Source organism: Abramis brama (assembly GCF_963993115.1).
Source record: "Abramis brama genome assembly, chromosome: 6".
NCBI classification, from domain to species: domain Eukaryota; kingdom Metazoa; phylum Chordata; class Actinopteri; order Cypriniformes; family Leuciscidae; genus Abramis; species Abramis brama.
The window spans coordinates 14,551,970-14,574,815 of NC_139968.1; the positions used below are offsets into that span (position 1 = coordinate 14,551,970).

The following is a 22,846-nucleotide window of genomic DNA, read 5'->3' on the forward strand; positions in this document are numbered from 1 at the left end:
ACAAGTCTTCACACCAACCTTAAGACTATAATTGATTATTAATTGATGTATAGATCATTGTAATTTAGTGGAGTATTTATTGTGAAGATGTATGTTTTAATAATTCCACAGGTCAGTGATCTTTTGATCAAAGCATTCATTTTCAGGTTAAGCTTCAGGCAAAAGCCCTAAAGTACTGCCACAAAGAACTGAGACAAACAAACTATGCAAACATTCAGAAAAATGCTAATAGTGGTGAATGAGAAAATCACAGCACTTTGATTTATCCATTCTTTGTTAAATGAACATACACATATTTAAACAGTGTCATTGTGTCTCAGCACACTGTCTATTTATCGTCACTGTGAAGTGCGTCAAGAATGCAGAGCTTCCAGTGATGTCCTCAATCTGACCAGCAGAGAAAGAGAAACAAAACGTGAAAAAACAGCATTTTCATTTCATTCACATTTGTTTACAGTCATATCACCATATAGGCTTGGTTTCATGTGTTTCCTTAATGGTTGTTTTGATCAAATTGAACTGTTTGGCACAAATTTGGTTTATATCTATGTATTTTAATTATTATCATGTTCATATTTGTCTACATATTGATGTTATTCATCCATTAAATACCTTGCAAAAACAGAGCATTTGTATTGTATTATATGGACACAAAGTTATTGAAGCCTGTTCTCAGAGTGATCAGTCTGGTTGTTAAATAAATGCATAGATGCGTCTCATTTAGTTTGCAGAGACGTGTCACATGATGCCAGTGTTTAATGTTTTACATTTACTAAGGTGTGGTGTTACTGTGGAAACCCTCGCACCACAATGCTGGAGTTATAAACACTGAAAAGAGCAACATCCATTTCTTTAGCAAATTCTGCTGCCAATCGACTGTGTTATAGGGAATTAATGAATCAGATGTGGTAAATGTGCAGTTTTATTATCAACAAACATAAAATCATATATTAAAAAAATACATTTAACAATGGCAAATAAAACATGAAGAAACATTTTTCAAAGGAGAATAAGTGTGGTCAAACAATCGGGCCCTTTCTATTAATGAGGCCTTTTCTCTTAAAACTGAGGAGAAAAACTTTTACTTTTCATTACAGAAGGTAAGTGGTATTGAGGATGGATGGATGGTTAAAATATATATTGCTATTTATTACAACTGAACAATTAGAGACAATGAAGTGCTTATAATACCACCCATTTTAGGATTCACATTTTCAGACTAATGGAGATTTAGTTTTTCAGTGAAGTGTCTCTTTTTCTAGTAAAAACTAAACGAATAAGCCTCATTTGCAGGCCAGTCTCATGGAACCTGCTTTGTTTTGTGCACGCATGGCGACAGTTCAAAAATGTCTGGTTAGTAGTGCTAAAAGGTTAATGCCCTATCAAGTTTTTTTGGGAAAAGTGGGAAGCAATCTCTTCTTTTAGTTCTTGTTTCAGATACAAGCATGAAGATGTTTGTCTGAAATGTGTAAAGCTCTAGAGAAAGAATCCAGTCATGGGAAGGACAGGACAGCCATAAGAACCAGCAGGTAAATCACTGTGGGTGATGGCATCGCCAGCGTTGTCACAGTGTATTCAAGCTGCAGCAGTGCTGGCGCTAGTGCATAGTATCACTTTACTGTACCTTAAAATGTTATGTGACATCAACCATGTGAGCGGCGGCAGCTGGGCTGGGCTGAACAACACAAGCAGCAACACAAGACGAAGTTCACTTGCAGAGTGCAAGTTTCTGGATGGCACATAAGTCTGAAGTAATGAATTTAGGTAAAAGGGGCCAGAGCCAGTGGTTGTTCTGTAGGCAAATGTCAGCAACTTGAATTTGATGCGAGCGGCAATTGGTAACCAGTGCAATTTTGTGAGGAGAGGAGTGACGTGTGCTCTCTTTGGCTCGTTAAAGACCACTCTAGCTGCAGCATTCTGGATCAGTTGCAGAGGTTTGACAGTGCAAGCTGGAAGACCAGCCAGGAGAGCATTACAATAGTCCAGTATGGAAAGAACAAGCGCTTGGACAAGGAGTTGTGTAGCATGTTCTGATAGGAAGGGCCTGATCCTCCTAATGTTGTATCAGGCAAATCTGCAGGACCGGACAGTTCTAGCAATGTGGTCTGTGAAGTTCAGCTGATCACCAATCACAACTCCAAGGTTCCTGGCTGACCTTGATGGAGTTATGGATGACGAGCCTAGCTGAATGGTGAAGTTGTTGGGGTGTTGGGTTGGCTGGGACCACAAGCAGCTCCGTCTTTGCAAGGTTTAGTTGAAGGTGGTGGTCATTCATCCAGCCAGAAATGTCTGTCAGGCAGGCTGAGATACGATCAGCTACCATCGGATCATCAGGCTGGAATTAGAGGTAGAGTTGTGTGTCATCAGCATAGTAGTGATAGGAAAAGCCATGTTTTTAATTTGCCGACTTTCATTTGGACATTCACTGAGATCTTTTGTTTAAACCACTAACCTTCAGGTTAAAATTTAGACAATATTACTCTACTACAATTTATGTACTGAAACACAACAGTAAGACAAACATTCAGAAAGAGGCTGTAAAGGAGACAATTCACTGTAATTTTTGTCTGAATATTGAGTATTTTTACTTTTTCTAGTTTTGAGCATAAATATCACCATATTTTGTTTTATTTTTACTAAAACATTTTTAGTAAGACAAAAATTCTGTATGTTTGACATACAAGGTGGCAAAAGCTAGGGTTGAGTTCAGGATGCACAAGAGCTCATTTGTGTTCCATTTGTTTTCATAAAACCCGGAAGATAATTTGCATTTGAATCAACGGATCCATTGGGAATTTCCTGTTGGAAGGTGGTTAAGATTACTTTCACTTTTTGTTCTACGTCATAAAATACACAGACATATACCTGATGTGAATTTTCACATTGATGTGTTTTTAAGTGTAAAGAGGCAAACCGCTGTTTTGCTTCAATAGTAACTGTTAAAAATAGTAACTCTCAAAAAGCATTTCAATTGTGATTAATAAGTAAATGTGCATAAACTAAACTGATCAAACTGTTTAGAGATATTTATTAAACAAGGTCATTCTTGTGTCGGAAAACATGTAAATCTTCTGACTGGAGTCCTGCACATGATGCAAATGTGACTCCAAAGTACAAAGACGCCATCTACTCGTTTTGTAGAGTGTAGTTGTGTTCTGACATCAGTCTGCAGAGCTGTAAATCTCAACCCTGAGCTCCATGTTTTTCAGTTTTATTTTGTGCACAAAACAGAAAGAAAGAAAGAAATTGAATGATGTAATTTCAAAAATTAATGTATCAGTGAATGGTGAGAAGTTCTAATTTTAACATAAACAAGAAAAATACAAAAAGAATACAAAATAAATGTAATATTGGGAAACACAACATGTTAAAAGAACAGATAATGTTCAGGCAGCAACATATTAACAGTCTAGTTTGTCTTTTACCAAACAATGTTTCTGCTTCAGTGTTTCAAAGTTTCATTCTGTTAATAATACTATCAAAGGCCATGATATCACCACATTGTCAGAATTATAATAAATTAAAGATTTTTTTTTTACTGAAGATAGTTTGCAGTTTCATCAGCAGAAGTCAGCTTCAAGACTCACAAGGAGTTCATAGACCGCCCCACTCATAGTTACAAAGATCACAGCAATTATACCCTTCACCAAGGTCTAAGCTACGTCATTGTTTCAGGTTGAATGATTCTGATTGGCTAAAAAAATAGACAGATAGACTGAAGAATAGGACATGGACAGATAGACTGAAGAATATCTCCAGCGATTATGCAGCTGACACTCAGACCCTGGATTTAGCCACGTCGTGACCTTCCAGGTCACAGATCTGGGTTGCTGGGCGCCAACACGTCGAAGAAAACAAGTCAGTCCATCTCCAATAATGCCACTTATTCCTTAACCTGTAACCAAGAATACTAACACACACAGACACACAGCTTCTTCAAGGTTGGATTTGGTCGGGCTCTAACGATAAACAGGAGAGTCTTCTCAAAACATCCAGATAACATGTTCTTTCTCTCAATGAGATGACACTTTAATCTAACAGTAAAGTAAAGACTTTAGCTAAAAAATGGTCACTTAAACTATTGGTTCCAATGAACCTTCTATGTTTTAACATGCGTAAGACCTCAAATAAAACAAGCCCATATTTCATTTCTGGATAAATGAGCAAGCACTGTTACTGCATTCCTGGCATTCGGCCAGACCCTCAGTCACCTCTCAGATATTTCATACAGACGTTTAAAGAATACATGAAAGAACATTTTCGATAATCACACTAGTAACTTCTACAACAAAGTAAAATATCATAAGTCTAGAGAAGTCATTCAACAAAATATTGATTATTACCTTGATTATAATCACTCATTAGATATACATTGAAGCAGCAGTGGATTCCAGAATCCACTCCTACAGTGCGCACCAAATTAAACTTATATACCACAGGGATGTCTGTCAAACACACCCTAAACTCTCGGTTAATTAATCCAAACCTTGCTTACTCGAGGTATGCTGGTTCCAAAAATGCGTCCAGGAGTAAGTTCAGCTAAATCAGAGTATGTTCACGATTAACACACAAGCTATAGAGTGGTGCAGGTATCTGTTCGGCTGATGGCATTTAATCTCCTTGACAGCCTCAGCCTCCTTTTCAAGGGAACTCGCACTGTGTCGATGACGACATTCTGGGGAATGCCCCTTACCGTAACGCGTCTGAAGTATGAATGAAACTAATCCAATCTCTTCAGTAAGCGATCTCTGTTGAGTGAATTATGGAAGCATATTATGGCGAGTGAGCAATTCAAGTGATGTGTGCATCCCTGCCCTAGATTTATCGCGGGTGGGGACACACACAAGTTGTGTGTGTACTGTTTAAGACCCTCGAGGGAGCTGCTTGCGGCCACTGTAAATCACTAAAAAGTTGTGTTGGTGTCTTAGGATCTAAGATGGCGCCTGTGTTTGGTTTGGCTGCTGCTGCATCGCATCCGTGTCAACTTTCTATGTTTGTACTCACCTTATATGTTTCCATATCAGCCCTATTGTCTGACTATTGTGTCTCTGCTGCTCGGACTTATGATTGATGCTCGCTGTTGGACATCAGAGTGTCTATGGAAGGACTCTTTGAAAGCTGGGAAAGCTTCAGATAAACTTTTCCGCCCCCACTCGTGTGTCCTCCCTCATCACCTGAGTACCGGCTCCTGTTTACGACCAGGGGCCCTGGTAATCCCAAGAAGAGACAGAGGAGAAGGAGAAGGGGCTGCAGAGCTGGCGCTCAAGTTAAGAGAAGGCGACAATCCTGGACGGGGGTGCTCTGGCCGTATCGCGGAGAACGATTCCGGTGGCTGAGGCCGGTTTCCCTACAGATTGCGGGTGAAAATGCTCCCCAGCTGCAGCGCCCCGGGATGTTTCTACCTGTTGGACGAGACCCTCTTCTGTACCAGCGACTTGTTGATGGGAACGTGGACCTGCCATTAACGATGGTTACTGTACTGACCACTCGCCGCAGCTGGAGATCTCGTGACCACGTCAGCTGTTTACGGTCAGTTCTGTCACAATCACTTCCGTTCCGTCACAATCAGCTGTTGAGGATGCCGGTCTGCCAACATCACTCCACATTGCCTTGCTCAATGCTCGTTCCATTTCTAACAAAACTTTTATTCTTAACGAGCTTTTTATTAGCGAGAATATTGATTTTATGTTCCTTACAGAAACGTGGCAAAGGGAAAATGAGTTTGTTCACCTAAACGAGCTCTGTCCAGTCGGCTGCTCTGTTACTGGGACGCCCCGAATTGCACGCCGTGGTGGTGGGCTTGCTGTTGTGCATTGTGATAGTTTCATATGTAGAGTGATAAACTCTGAAAGTCTTTCCTCTTTTGAATCACAGATGCTCAAGGTAGGTTATTTTAACGCTTTTTACAGTGTGTTAATTTACCGTCCTCCTGGCCCAGCAGGCGTCTTTATGACTGATTTTACTGACTTCTATCATCTATCATCAAACTTGAGAAGGTTTTAATTATTGGGGACTTTAACCTGCATATTGATGATTCTACATGTAACACAGCTGTTGATCTCCTTTCTATCACAGACTCTTTTAAATTTATTCAGCATGTTCCTGGACCCACACACATTAAGGGTAACACACTGGACTTTGTCTTCTCTCTTGGTCTAGATATAGTAAATGCACGTGTGGAAGATGTACATGTGAGTGACCATAGCTGTGTGTTTTTTAATATTAACTTTCCTCGAGATCCTCCACCCCTGAGAATTAGGATTATTAATCATGACACTGCTGAGAGGTTCCCTGCCTTGTTTGACCCATGTTCTCTGATGGGATGCACTGATGTTGATGTGCTTAATCAGTCTTTTAATGGTCAGTGTTAATCTATTTTAAATAAAGTAGCACCAGTTAAATCAAGCACTGTCTCCCATAAAAAACATTGTCCTTGGATTGATGAAGCAATCCCGAGTTTTAGGAGAAATTGTAGAAAAGTGGAGCGTCTTTGGAAATCTTCTAAACTCGAGGTTCATAGGCTCCACCTTAAAGAACTAAGGGTTACCTTGAACGAGATGCTGAGAAAGGTGAGAACTTTCTTCTTTTCTCCGCTTATATCCTCGAATAAGCACAATCCCAGAAGCTTATTTTACACCATTAATAAAATAGTTTTTCCCTCTAGCCCTCAAGCAACTGTGTAATCTAAATCTGATTGTAATGATTTCCTCCACTTCTTTGTTAATAAGTTTAGAGATGTTAGGGCAAACATCTCACCATCACTGTCTCAGATCTCTGCCTGTGACTTGTCTCCTGCTCATTGTTGGTCCACTTTTACACCTGTGACATTACATGACATCACCTTTCTGTTACATTCTTTGAAACCCCTATGTTGTCACTACTGTGCTATTTGTACAAGCATTTGACTCCATTGGCCCCTGTATTGTTGAGATGCTTAATACCTCACTTTTAACTGATGTTGTTCCTAGTTTTTTTAAACATGCCGTTGTTATGCCTGTACTAAAAAAAACTAGTTTGGATCCGCTACAACCTAAAAGCTACAGGCCAATATCTAAACTTCCATTCATGTCAAAAATTCTAGAAAAAGTTGTAGCAGAAAAACTCACCCTTTTTCTAGAGAAACACAAGTTGTTTGACAATTTCCAGTCTGATTTCCGTAAAAAACATTCCACGGAGACTGCATTACTTAAAGTTTCTAGTGATATTATGATGTCAGCTGACTCTAAAGAATATAGTGTTGGTCCTATTGGACCTCTCATCTGCTTTTGACACTATTGATCATAATATTATGATAAATAGACTCTGTGATCTGGTTGGGATGTCTGGATCAGGTTTAAAATGGGTTTTCATCCTACCTTTCTGGTAGAAGTTTTAGTGTTTATATGAATCAGATCATGTCTGAAACTGCAGAGTTGTCGTGTGGGGTACCTCAGGGTTCTGTCTTGGGACCTATTCTGTTCCTCTTGTACATATTTCCTCTCGGACAGATACTTAGTCAGTTTAGCGCATGGGTCACCAAACGGAAAGGCCCTCGGGCCGACTCAGGCCTGCCACCCCCTTTGACTGGCCCCCCAGCCCCTCTGCCCCCCACTACTTGAACCGGCCCTATGAGGCAATCCCCAAAAGTCATCATGGCCTATTTTTTTGATTGCTTTTTGGAAAATAATAACATGTCTGCATCTGGTATTTTGTTGATTTTTTCAGTAAAAAAATTATATTTAGTTATAAAATGAACTATATTTGCTGAATTTTCCGTCACCCGACATGCTCGAGATCAAGCAGTGACAGACAACGCACGTGCTGAGAACTGTCAGAGAACTGTCAGTGTTCAGGACAGCAAAATGGCTAGCGTTAAACAAAAAATTGAGTAGAGCTGGCTAGTTGTTCTAATACTCATGTTATTACTAATGTTATAATAATTTTTATTTTTTTATTTATTTATTTATTTTGTAGGCCTATTTATTTGACCTTTATTAAGTGCTGCACACAATTATTATTAATATTATTATTAATATCAACAGGCCTACCTGTAATTTATAATTTTTCACTCACCTTTGCCAGTGTCAATCACCTCAACTAGGCAGATGTTTCTTACCTTGACAGCTTTGATGTTATTTTTATTAGAAAATAAATAAATGGAATATCTGTGGTATTTCAAATTAAAACAAAGTGTGAAGACTCGATTACTACTTGCAAACCACTAGTAAAGATAAACAAATATGTGCCAGGAATCAAGTGTTGATATAGTAGTGTGGATATAGTAGTGGGGATGGCTGTGCCAGGCTACTGAGGCTAGTAATCTCTACTACACAATGAGGCCTGCTGGTGGTCATTTTGATCTGGGTCATACAATTCTATGTTATATAGCTGACCCGGCCCCGGCCCCCCCATCACAGTCAGGAACGATAATGTGGCCCCCAGAGAAAAAAGTTTGGTGACCCCTGAGCTTACCATTTGTATTTGGATGATATTCAACTGTACTGCTCCTTTAAGGAAACTGAGTTCTCTAAACTGTCTTCTCTAATCAACTGTCTGACTAGTATCAAACAGTGGTTATGTGACAACTTTTTGCTTCTGAACTCAGACAAAACAGAAACACTAATTATCGCCCCTGAAAGTAAAATCCCAAAGATAATACAGCATATTGGTAACTTAGGCTCGTCTGTCCAAACGAGCCTCAGGAGCTTAGGTGTTGTTATTTAATTCAGCTATGTCCTTGGAGCTCCACACTAAACAATTAGTTAGAAACTGTTTCTTTCAACTGAGGAATATTTCCAAATTAAGATAATTTTTGACTATGGGTGAGTTGGAGATGATCATTCATGTGTTAATTTCCTCTCGTTTAGATTACTGCAACAGTCTTTTTACCTGTTTGAGTAAGAAGGAGCTTTATCGTCTCCAGGCTGTTCAGAACTCTGCTGCAAGGCTTTTAACTCACATTAAGAAAAGAGCACACATCACACCTGTTTTAGCAGCACTTCACTGGTTACCAGTCCAGTACAGAATTCAATTTAAAATCCTTGTCCTTACTTTCAGAGCCCTGCATGGTCAAGTTCCTACCTACATCACTGACTTGATACAGCTTCACACTCCCACTCGGAGTCTCAGGTCATTAGATCAGAGGCTATTAGTGGTTCCCCGCACTCATTTTAAAACTAGAGGGGACCAATCATTCCAGGCAGTGGCTCTTAGGCTGTGGAATGCTTTGCCTCTCTTTCTGCGTTGTGCGAACTCTGTTGATTCTTTCAAAAAGCAACTGAAGACTCTGCTCTTCAAGCAGGCTTTTAGTTAGTCAAGGTTTTTTTTATGGTTGTTTATTATGTTTTCTATTTATATTTAATATTCTTGTATTTTGAATTTGTTACTGTATTATATTTTATTGTGAAGCACTTTGTGATTTTTATCTGTGAAAAGTCCTATATAAATAAATTTGACTTACTTACTTACTAATCATAAAAGTGCTGCGCTCCCGTCTGGCCATATTCAATGGAGGATCGCGCTCCCCGTAGTTCGGGTCCAGCGTCTCAGATCGAGGGTCTCGCAGATGGAGCTGACAGAGGAGATTGAGACTGCACACTGCTGCGGCAGTGGAGCAAGTTTGGGCGGAGTAACAGAGCTCCTGCGGGAGCGGAGTAGATTAGCTGTAGTAGAAAGACTTGGATTTGACTTGCTTTTAACTGTCCAATGAGCCAGTTGGGTGGAGAATGGGCTCCTGTTGGAGGAAGAGATGATGCTGCTGTGGTTTTGGAAACAACTTGCTTTCAAACTGTGATTCGAAAGGTGAGTGGGACGGAGATCTGAGCTCCTGCTGGAGCAGAAAATAGCACTGCTGAGGCAGTAAAGCGAGTTAGGATAGGGAATGTGGCTCCTGAAGGACTGGTGGCCTGTAGGGTTGGGTGCATGAGAAGTTGACAATAAGAATTTAGCTGATGAGGGTTCGTTGAGCTTCTTTGATATGGAAGCGATTTGAGCGGATGTAACTCTTGAAGGCCTCCGATGACCAGCGGCCAAGAGCTTCGATCTGCTGCTGAGAGAGGTGTTTTTGGGTAGCTGTGGTTGCTGCGCCTATGCGAAATGAATGGCTGGAAAAGTGGTCTGGGATGCCTGAATGGAGCAAAACGGTGTTTTTGAAACCAGAAACGTGTGAAGGGACAGTTGGAGTCGTCTACGAAAAGTGGGTCGGAAGGGGATTTAGTCTGCGAGTTTCTGGAAACCATATAGGCTGAGAGAGTTTGGTACGGTTGGATTGGTGATGAGAGATTGAAAATGTATATGAAATGGCCTTTCCTGGTTCTTACTTTGCTTTATAAAATAAGAGATGGTTTCGTTGTCTAACACTGATAGATCTGTGATTGAGGGGGTAGGCTTTTGAGTTGAAGCTGGAAGTGATGGTGAGTTCTGATCATCTGAGGAAACCGAAAAAAAGCCAATATGTACATTGCGTGCAGTGTGCAGGCAGTGTTGGTGGAGTGGTAGCCTCGCGGAGGGTGGAAATGCATTTAGTAAGTATGTCTAACGTTATTGGTTGTCTGGCATCTGGGCGGGTAGGTTGGGTTTTTTGGATGCCTTTGATGAGCAATTTGTCTGAGAATTTGCTATCTCTGAGGAAGGCGAACCAAAAATAAGTTTGTGAAAGAATTGGATTCCGCTTAGATGACCCTTGATGGAGCAGGCTTTGAGGTTCTTGATGCTGTTGAGATAGGATATGAATAAAGTGATGGTGAGCAGAGAAAAATTGGGAAAATGCAGGTTGTATGTAAAGTGGGAAGACTTAAAACACTTCCATGCGGTTAAGTAGGATTGGAGGGTGCTGGGTGAAACGGCTTGAAAAATGGAATTAAGAGAGGTGTCGAGAAGTGGTTTCAATGGGTGGTTTATGGGAATATCATCTCTGAATAGTGAGGTACTGGGGTTGGGAATGGGTCCATGTCTGGTGCCAGCAGCCTGAATTTGGAGTTGAGCCAGCGGGGGTTGAGAGTGTGAGCTGGCCGGCCGGGACTGAATCTGCGGCAAGGCTAACTGAGGGCCTGCTGCGGCAGCCTGATGCTGGAGGAAGGCCCGTTCCTTTGCGTGAAGAGGGCAGCATTGCCCGAGACACGAGCGTGGTGCTCGGCGGGCCTTATTGTCCATTTCTCTATAGCAGGAATTATTGAATAGTCCGGTTTAGAGAAATGCGCGGAAGGAGATTGCGGATCCTGTGGTGGCGAGGACCCATTTGTTTGGCCTGACGCCCACGAGATAAAACCAGAGGATTGCGGCAAAGATTCCTGAAGGACGAAAGATTCTTTATCGGACGGGAGAGCTCGTTTCGGACATATTAAGAAGGTAGGGCGGGGCCAAATGCTGAAGACTGTCAAGGAATGTTAGGTGAGTTGACAGAGTGAATATATATGCTTCCTCTCATGCTGATAGGGTAGACATGGTAATTGTTTGATGACAAGTTGATTGGATTGATTATTTGAACGTGCTCCTCCCGAAATTTGTTTATGAAACATCAATACAAGTATAGTTCCGTTTGTTTCTTTTTGTTTGTGGTGGGTTGTTTTCAATTTTTTTTGTGATTTGGTTTCTTTTGCTAACAGTGGGTTTATTTTGTTGTTAATTCTGTTTTGTGTTATTCTTTGTGGCTATTTTTCTGTTGATTTGGTTTTGATCTATTTTGCAGAATGTATTTTTATTAGTGTTTATTCCCCCTTTATCTCATCCTGTTATTCTGGTGCCACTTAGGTGCTGATTATCTGCCTTTGCTGCAGATAACATCAGGGGGCCGCCATAACATTGTGTCTGTAAACTTTAATTTGGTCCTTTCTTTTTCATTATTTAGTGTAAATTTTTTTCTTTCTTTTTTTTGTTAATGTGTGTCCCTTTTACTTTTCTTCTCCAGGAGCCAGTGAGGACTCGGTGTGGAACAGGGGAGGCTAGCTGCTTCATTAGGTAGTGTGTGCTTCACCGTGTACTGACAAAACTTCCTTATGGCAAAGAGTATAGAAGCCCAAGAGGCGAAACTCAATAGAACGCTCCATAGCAACAGTTGCCCCCATGACGTGACGGCGCGGCCGCCATTATGGACTGAAAACTGAAGGAAAACGCCGAAAAATTATGGGAGTCAATGGCACTGAACCAACTTAACATAACTTATTTTTTTCTGGCCGTCATATCTAAATATGAAAACAATTTAAAATACATTAATGAGGATGACCGATGTTAAATGACAGAAAATGTTACGTCTATGTGTTGGTTATGCATGGCCTAATTACCCTTATGAAAATAGTATTTTGGGACAAAATATTACTATAGAAGTACTATAAGAATACTATAGAAATACAATAGCGGCTCTAGGATATTATAGAGGTATTACAGAACATAACATACTTCTGTGATGTTCTGTAATACCTCTATAATATTTTAAAGCTGCTATAGTATTTCTATAGTAGTCTTATCGTACTTCTATAGTATGTCCCAAATTACTATAGTATTACTATAGTATTCCTATAAGATTACTATAATATTTTGTCCCAAAATACTATAAGATTCCTATAGTACTTTTTCGTAAGGGTATGTCCCCCACTGAATCGGCTTCATTAGCCTACCACTTACGGTTTGCAAAGATACAATTATAAAATTACTGCAAACCTTTAATCTATCAATATTTATGTTCTATTATGCATTTTCCTTGTTATATGAATAACATAAATTCATGAAATAATATATAGGCAGACACACAGTAATAAGATATTTATTCAAATGTTGATTTTGAAATTAGTGAACATCACCATATATATGATTTGGAAAAATAAATAAATAAATAAAATTATAAATGAACATTTCTAAAGACAGTTAATCTTTTACATAGAATATCACAAAAAATATTAACAACTTGTTTCAACATCTTCAGTAAAAGTGCACACAGTGAAATGGGAGGAGGAACATGACTCTGCTTGCCTGACACACAAAAAAAAAAAAAAAATATATATATATATATATATATATATATATATAATTTCACTGCAGAACAATATTAATAACATTTCAGATATTATTGCTGTAAAACGTAAGAGAAGTCTGAACTTCCATCTTTTATAAATAGAATCAGTCTACCTGAATAGATATATATGTGAAATAGAAATAAATGAGCATCTTACGTGTTTTACGTGTCTTCGGAGGATTACACTTCCTCTCGACAACTAGTGGGGGAGGTGGGTTAGGGGCCTCTATTCTTGTGGGCACAGCATCCCATTTCAGCCCACCATGGCTGTAAGACAATGACATGATTTGTAATCCTCAACCTAGTAAACTATTTTTAACTACATCAGGACACTGTCAGAGGATGAGGGTTCAGTCATTTTGGATAATGTACTCCCAAATGCTGGACAGGTATGTCAAGTGTAGTAGATGGGAGTAGGAGTTTAGAAAAAGGAGAAAAGGAAGTAAAGTAAATTGCAGTTTTAGAATGAGATGAGATGTTAGAAGGGACTTTAAGATGAGCTAGATATTATAGATAGAAGAGCTACATATTTAAACATATTTTCAAAAAGTATTACAGTTTTATATTACACATACACATCAGATGGTCTTTTGAACTGGCTGCTGTGGAAATGGGCACTACACACCCTGATGCAGCTGATCCAAAGGTATGCCATGAAGGGATGCATTCCTTAGATTCTGGACCCACCTGGCACACCTGCAATGTATATATATGAAACATGATGAATAAATGTTTTCAAGTGTCAAAATTATTTTGAACAAGAAAATAGATAGCACTGCACTTTATGCAGAAATGCAGAGACTAGGCTATCTGCATATTTGTCTGGTAATTGGTAACACCATTAATGTCCATGCACTTGGTGTGACTGGAGATAATATAATATGAACATTTTGAAAAATTGCATTGATCTCAGACCTATTGCCTCTTTACTCTAGTTGTCATTTTCCACAGTACATTTGATGCTACTGCTCAAATGCACCTTTGCAATTGCTGATAGACCGTGACTGTCAGACACATCAGTGAAGATCATAGCATTAACTTCTGTTACACTTAAATCTATTTATAATGCAAACATAAAATGGCATTGCACCTGGTATGCATTTTTATGAGCAATTGCTATCTGGGTGCAAACACTTTGCCTCAGTTAAATATACCACTCATTTCGGTCAGGCATTAAGCAAAATTAAGTAATCACTACTTCTCCTGTCGCATACCATCAACATAGTATATTGTTATTTCTGTTATTTCATTTTAAGCTGGTGCGGGTTTTAATCAACTCATGCAAGCATCTATCATTTAGCATTCCCTGCTAAAAGAAATTCCCACCAGGTTGAGCCTGAAAATTGTTACCACTATTTCATCCACCACACTCAAAACACCAATTTTATTCTTAAAAAAGCATGTCTATGCTATGGAAAATAAATGCGATCTAATAATCCGTCAATCATTAGTTTATAAGGCAAACTTGACAGAGTTGCACTAGCCTAACATTCATGCAGATTTACAAACGCTAACAATGCTGTCATTCACGTTCAACATTCAAGTTAAATCACAACATCATTAAAATATTTCCACTTAAATGAGTTATTACCTTTGTGCATCCTTTGGAAATCAATGAAATGCCAAATCGCTTCTGGTGGACTGATAATTTTTGCAATTTATTGCAGAACACTGCTTGCGTTTTGACCACTTGCTCATCTTCACAGTTTGGTTGTGTGGCATGCAAACTGGCGCTAACGATTTCAGCAGCTTTCAGTCCATAATGGCGGACGTGCCTCCGCAGCGCCATCTACAGACTGTTACCCATAACACAACAGAGTTTCGCCTCTTGGGCTTCTATACTCTTTGCTTATGGTGTGGGCGCATGGTGTCTGATTTTGGGTTTGGACGACCTCCTGAGTTGCAGCTGGCCTGCCTTGTACCCACTAAGGCCCTGGAGAATTATTTGTCATGTTGGGAGATTCCTGAGAGTGAGAGAATTTTACTGGCGCTGGTGATTTTATAATAAAGTGTATTTTTGTATTGCTCCTCACGTCTCACGTTATCTCTGCCTCCAAATGGTAAAACTTACCTGTGTGTCCTTATAGGGAGTTATTTCCCTGGTGCTCCACCAGGGTGGTGTAGTCGGATTAATTTAATAGTGATTCACTTTTCCCTCCACTTGAGTATTGCCACACATAGGTAAACCGGTTCACCTGTTATTTTACGTCCTCACGAGTGACATCAATTCTATCTTCCTGGTGGGTAAAAATACATTCAAATAAAGGCATTTGTAATCATAACTTCAGTTAAATAATAGCATGCTATCACGCATGCTCAGTATCTCCAGCTCATCGGTTCTCTGAAAAGAACGTGTCTGAAAGAAACAATTCTCGGTTCTGTACTGGTGATTCGAGAACCGCTGCAGCAACCAGTTCTTGTCTTGAATCGAGAAACTCTGTTGAGCTTAGAACTGCTGAAACCTGAATATACAGTCGACAAAACTAAAAACTGCTGAAGAAGCAGTCGAACAACAGGAGAGAACATCAGTCTTGTATATAAAATAGATTAGTGCACTGCGGCAGCCCTTGTGTGAAGCCCTCATCGTGTGAAGACCGAAGAGTGTAAAGACCAACGACTCTACCTGTGCGACTCCACCGAGCAAGGACACCTACAAGGCACTTGAGTATTAATTTCTTGTTTTTTATTTAATTTTCTTGTTGTTTCCTTTCTCTTCTACACAACTTTTCATCTGATCTTTCTGTTTGTGAGCTCTCTTACACTGTGTGTTTTCAAATCCCTACTATTACTAACATACGTAAATCAAATGTCAAACGTCGGAGGCAGTCCAATCCTAACAACCTGCGTACCTTTCCGGTGTCTTCTAGTACTATATTCTCTTTTCCTGTTGGTCTCTGGAATTGCCAGTCCGCTGTAAACAAAACTGATTTCATTACATCTATTTCTAGTCATTCAGGCCTCAGCCTACAGGCCTTGACTCAGACCTGGATCAGACCAGAGGACACTGCCACACCGGCTGCCCTCTCCACTAACTTCACTTTCTCACACACCCCTCACCTGACTGGTAGGAGTGGAGGTACTGGTCTGCTCATCTCAAACATTTGGAAATTTGATCATTTACCACCTCTGTGTGACAACAGCTCATTTGAATCACATTCAATTACCATCACTAGCCCTATTAAAATCCATTTTGTAGTTGTATATCGTCCCCCAGGTCAGCTTGGCAGTTTCTTGGAGGAGCTTGATGTGCTACTCTCATCCTTCCCTGAGGATGGTACTCCTCTCATAGTTCTTGGAGACTTCAACATCCACCTAGGAAAACCTCAGGCTGCTGATTTCCACACTCTGCTTGCCTCATTCGACCTCAAACGAGTATCTACTGCGGCTACTCACAAATCAGGTAACAAATTGGACCTTATTTACACACACTACTGCTCCACTGACCATACACTGGTCACTCCGCTGCACACCTCAGATCACTTCCTCCTCACTCTCAACCTCAACCTGCCTCAGAACACAACACACACTCCTCTACAGGTCGCCTTTCGGCGAAACCTACGCTCACTCTCACCCTCTCGCCTATCCTCTCTGGTCTCATCCACACTTCCTCGACCTGATCAGCTTTCAACACTAGATACTAACAGTGCAACTGATACTCTTTTCTGCACTTTAACATCCTGCTTGGACAACTTCTGACTTATTTTCACATCCAAATATCGCTTTGTCCTTTAGGTTAAATGATATCATGTTTTGTAAGTGATGGTGATCACTAGATTTAAACAGAAACATGATCTGTCCTGTTTATAAGCTATTTTAACTATAGTGAGATCCGGCTCACTAGCTGGTGTTTAACAGGTTTTACTAGTGAGGACATTTTTTAAATAGTGAAGGACATTCTGGACGTCATAAACAGTAGCAGTCTTTACTTTAGCTGTTTCACTTCAACATTTCTCTGAATGATGTCTGAATGATATTCCTGCTGCCATTGAGTCTATTAATACATTATGATGTCTTGACTTTAGTTTATTATCACTGCTGTAGCATCTGGACCAATCAGACACACACAAATGATTCATTATATTTAATTAATAATCCAGCAAACTCACTCTTCCAACAAAGTTATATGAAACTTCCCCCAAAACTAACATCCCAAATGAAGCTAACACACTAGCAGAACCCGGTGTCCTGTTACAGGATCATTAAGATTGATAAGAGTTTTACGACCCCAAAAAGGTTGTGACGCTCACTTAATTCTTACTGAGGAAGAGAAATAAACCCTGTTAATACTTTATATTCTATAAACTCTTGAGAAATGTGTAAACATGTATCTAATTTTCCCATCTAATGATTTTCCTTTTATGTGGTTTGGCCTTTGTATTCTTGTAAACTTTTGGGATTAATGTTTCAGACTTTGTTGCATACTATGGTTAACCAAAATCATATGTTTGGCATGTTAAGTCTCTATAAACTCCAACTTTCGTCCCCCATTTGTTAATTTACATTACATTTAGCTAACTTTGTGACGCATTAGTATTATAAGCATCCTAAAGATTCTTGTGTTAAACATCCAATCAAATTACATGTTCAAAGGCCTGCTTGAACAATGGGTCGTAAATAAATTTCCCTCCAAAGAAAAAGACTTCTTATTGGCTCACACACCTCCAGAGGGTGTGACATCTTCACGCTTTAAAAATCACTGATCACAAGATCAGCTCTCTTAGCTCGCTCTAAAGCCTTGTTTATATTTTCGCCTGGCTCCGCAGCGTGAGTCTCCGCAGACTGCGCGCGCACCTCCCCAAACGGACGAGGCGTTTATACTTGACGATACTTATAATTTACGAGATTAAGTTAATTATATTAACTGATCCAAATATTCATAATCAATTTTAACCAGTTATTATTGATTATTAATATTTCATAGAGCTAATTTGCTACACTGCACACGGCAGGACAATATTTCAGAGCTTCCAGTAACATCCTCCTCCTGACCTAGAGAATAATGAAAGAGAGAGAATCGAAACAACAGGGAAATACAGCCTGACCTTTTCATGAATTTGCCTTTCAAATGAGCTCAAAAGTAAGACTGTACAATAAGAGACTGTATTCTGTGATGGAAGGAGAGATTCAGAGATATTTTTAGGGTTGAGATTGTTAGTTTACTTGTGATGTGGTCTGATGCCTTTTTCTGATGTTACATTTACTCATAATTTACTCATAAGGAGTTGTGCTTGAGGAAACTCTGCCCATCAGGATGTTTGTCATATGTGACCCTCATGAGAAAAGCCCAATTTTTGTGATTGTTCTGATGCTGAGATTGAGATACGGCTGGAGCTTTTAGAGGCCATTAAAACCCTCAAGGGTCCCTCAAAGAGCCCCAGTGAACTGCCCAAAACACACCACGCATCAGTAAGGGGTTGGTTGTGATGAGGAGACACTGGCGTTGCGATACTGAATGTTATCTAAATGTGCAAACTAAATTAAACTCATATACCAGTGTCCAGTGGCGTGCACAGACCTCCTCCGGGGCAGGGGCGGAAGGACCTAAAAGGGCACTTTTTTAAAAAACATTTATTTTTTAAATAAATCACCTGTATTAAAGCAGTACCCGTCTGTCTGTTGTGTTTTTATATATTTTAATATATAATTTATATTCAATTATTTGGAATATCTCGCTCGATGGAGAGCAGTAGGTCAGTGTCACATCCACCGTCTGTTTTCCTCATCTGTCTCTGCACTACACTCCCCAGAATCCTCCTTGGCGCACACCTGCACTCACTCTCCTCTCTCTCCTCTAAGTAGTAATCACCGTCACCTGGATCCCATCACCAGCTCACCTATATTCAGCACTCAGTCACTCACTCTTTGTCTGGTCTCGTCAATACGTCTATTCATGACACACAAACTCTCTACTTCACCTACCTGCATACTTACCGTCAATCCTGATCTTCTTCAGTCCATCTTCAGAGAATCTTCATCATCTGCATCTGCAAGAGAAAGAGAGACTTTAGCTGTGTCCCAATGTGAAGGCTGCATCCTCCGAAGGTCGTATTTGAAGGCTGATTGCATCACAGCGGCGCGACGAAGGACGTCCCAATTCAAAGGCTGCATCCTTGGAAGGTCGCATTTGAAGGCCGCTTGCGTCACCGCGGCGCGATGAAGGCTGTCCCAATTCAGTTCTGCATCCTCCGAAGGCTGGTTGCGTCATCGCGACGCGACGAAGGCTACCCTGATTCAAAAGCGACGCCAAATGCGCCCTTCGTTTCCCCGTGAAAGGAAGGATACATAAATGGACACTTAGCGGCCTATCTTACCCTATTCTACCCCATAAGTCATTGCGCGCCATTGACGACAGCATTTATTTATTTTTAAAGGCGGTCGAGACTAGAGATCGGTGGTGGAAAGCAAATTAAAATTTAAATGTGAGTATTATGTTTTCATTTACTCAAATAACTAGCCAGAGTTAAAGTTTACTATAAACTTCATCTTAACTCATTCGTCACCATTGCGTGGCTTCATTTGTCAGGCAGTTTGAGGCAAAACTTGTGCTAATATTAGTTTAACGACCTATTTGTAATATTTGCACTAGTCTCTCACTTGTGTATTATAAGAAATATCACTCACCCTATAAAGCCCACAACAATAAGAAAAGCAGTTGATAAGGGAATGGGGTTTCACTTTTATGTGTTTTTGTAGTGCAAGCTGTGTTTACAAAGGTTTTAACCAAATTTGAGTATATAGAAATATGATTTCTTAAGTATTTTGTATGCATGTCTTGATGTGTCATATTTTGCAGTGTTAACAATGCACTTAAGATTGCACCCATGTGTTAAGCTTTTTTAGAGCAATTCAGGAGAAAAAAAATACAAAGTAAGAAAGTGAATACACACGTCTTTGCTGAAATGTATTGTGCTGTTGTTGTTAACAAGCCATGGTTCATTTGCTCTGCCCTTAGGATTGCAAGTGTCCTGGGACAGGTGAGGGTGTGAGTGGGAAACCCACTGCTGAAACCCTGGTTTGTCCCATAGAGGTTTGTCCTCAGGGCCGAGTTCAGCAGTGGGTGCCCACGGTGAGGAGGAGCCAGCAGCACCAGCACGAAGGCAGAGGTGAGGAGAGCACAGGAGAGTAGGGAGAGGATGGACAGGCTGTTTTCTCTTCTTGAGAGAATGATTGAAAAATATTTTTTCTACATATTCTTGTTTTTTTCACTTTTATTTTTTAAAAGGAAAGAAAATCTGTACATTATTTTTATGCAACTTTAAATGTGTAAATAAAAGAGAATGAATTGTTCTGGACATTGTTTATTTTTTTGATAGTCATAATTTCTACTTGAAACGAACTCTTGTATACTTTTTTTTTTTGTTTGTTTTTTTTTTCAAATAAAATTGGTAAATGAAAATCATTTGTTCCACAGGCTACATTAAAGTACTTTTTCCAACTATTAACAACCTACGTTAAACATATCAAAATCAACAAACATTTACAGTACATAAAATAAGAAAAAAAATTATGTAGACTTTTATTCAGCTGAGCAGGGAGACCCTGGTGGAGCTGCTGGACCGGGATGGGCTGCCCCTGGTAAGGCCTCTGCTGGTGGGACTTCATCTGGGATGGTCTCCAGAGTGTTTGAGTGCATATTTACACTATCCACTAAGTTGTCTACCAACAGGTTTGCAGGGCTGACTCAATCGATGGCTGCCATGTCACTGAGGGTTTTTTTCTTTTTCAAAAAGAGTAATTTCTGAAAAAAGTACTTTTAATAAGTTTTTAGTATCAAGAGTAAAACTAGAGGTATGTATTCTGCAGGGGAAAAACTCCTTGTCAGGGTTTTTATTATAGTTTTGTATTTATATTATGCTACTACTGCATTTTACTTCTGAATATTTTCAAGGTTGTTACATTATATACTTTTGTGTAGTTTAATGTAAAACCATATGTGAGGGGGAAAAAAGGTACTTCAGTAGGTTACTTCACATTTGTACGTGAATATTTAACGAAATATGCAGTTCCGAAAATTAAAGTAACAAAATGTAGGTCTATTGTCACAATATTAACAAATTGTTGCTAACTACAGCTGCGTCCCATATCAAAGGGCGCATCTGAAGCGTTCGGACCGGTCTAGCCTATGGAGGATTGTTGTTATCGCCTGGCAACTGTGACAGCTGCCAATGACGAGCGTGAGAAATACTGGACTTTTTTTATATTCAGTTGGGTTTTATATTCAAACAGGGCTAAACCGAAAATACATGATCCGGCAGCGCCGGGGCTGAAACATCCTCAACATGTCCTCCAGTAAAATATAAAACATAAAAATGACAATGACAATTCTGGCTCCATAGCTGTTTACTCAATTAGGCTATATCAAATGAATTATCAGCATGGCAGCTGTCCTCTCGCACCGTTGAGGAGCGGTGATCAGAAACACCTGGTTGCGCAATTAGTAAATCCTATGAAGGCTACATGGTGCGTCCTTCGAAGGACGCATAGGCTGCATCCTTGAAGTCTTCAGTCCTTCGAAGGATGCAGCCTTCACATTGGGACACAGCTAGTGTTATCATTCAGTTAAGCTTCATCCAATTATCTACTTCCTGTTTACTCACCTTTCACGCTGTGTCCGATCCATTCTGCTATTAAAATATCAAACTTACCATCTTGCCTGCTTCGTTTGTATGAAACCTGACAGTCAGAGAGCCTCTCTTCATTACCAATGAAAAGATGTTGATACAATTAGAATGCATAACACATCAAACAAAAATAGGCAAATGATGATAATATTACTAAATATTATTTACTTTACCAAACAAAACAGAGAATCAAGTAGGTAATTATGAGGAATTTGTGTTTAGTTATGTTGATGTTATAAATTGTATGTTATGTATTCATTAAAGTGTTAGCTATCATGAAATCGGTAACACTTTACAATAAGGTTTCATTAGTTAATTTGTTAACATGAACTAATAATGAACTGCACTTCTACACCATTTATTAATCTTGGTTAATATTAATTTTAGCATTTACTAAAATAATATTAAAATCAAAAGTTGTATTTGTTAACATTAGTTAATGCACTGACTGTGACATAACATGAACAAACAATTAAAAGTTGTATTATTAATAACTAAGATTAACAAATAGGCTTACAGTAGCCTAACAAATGTTTTGCTCATGATTAGTTAATGTTAGTTAATATGAATAATAAACAAATTAACCTAAGATATAAATTCCTTACAATTAAGAACTGGACATGGACTTGAAATTTCCTTTCACTATATGTATTTCCCCAAGCTAATAACACTTGCTATGGCCTTGGATAAAACGAATGACATTGTCAGACTCAGAATGAGACTGAAATTGAGTTATACTTTTATGATTGTTAAGCATAACTCGCATGCTACCGCAACTTTTACAGTAGCATGGTAGGATAAATGTAACTTTTCCGTATTTGCTTAATGTTACCTGCTGCCCGTGCAGTTTGAAGATTCAAACAGATTAGTTTGAATTAGATTTAGATTAGTTTGCAGATAGCGCTGCAAAGGAAACTCTGCCTACCACTTCACCTCCGCCGAATGCTTCCGCCAAAAAAAAACCAAAATATGTAAAAAAAAAAAAATTATTATTATTGTTAGTGGCAATGGTGTATAAATGTATTGTTATTTATTATAATATTTATTTTAATAATTATTATTATTTACATTTATCAGAGAGGGGCACAATACATTTTGAGACAAAAGGGGCAGGGGCTTGAGCACTTCAGATAAAAGCATCATCCATATGAATAAATGTAAATGCAAAACATTTGGTGTTAGTAAAAAGTGTAAGATTATAAATATCCAAACAATTCTGACAGACGCATTATTTCATCAA

The 22,846-nt window shown here is 39.3% G+C and overlaps 1 protein-coding gene across 1 annotated transcript; it reads right to left on the bottom strand.

Annotated features, from left to right (window-relative positions):
* Positions 1–2,271: 2,271 nt before the first annotated feature.
* Positions 2,272–14,775, bottom strand: LOC311084421 (uncharacterized protein). The gene is made up of 4 exons (XM_084116430.1): positions 14,577–14,775; positions 13,611–13,681; positions 13,143–13,252; positions 2,272–2,335 (listed from the first exon to the last, which is right to left on the bottom strand). Exons 1-4 carry the CDS (start codon positions 14,772–14,774, stop codon positions 2,331–2,333), a joined length of 384 nt encoding a protein of 127 aa, XP_083972556.1. The 5' UTR covers position 14,775; the 3' UTR covers positions 2,272–2,330.
* Positions 14,776–22,846: the final 8,071 nt, after the last annotated feature.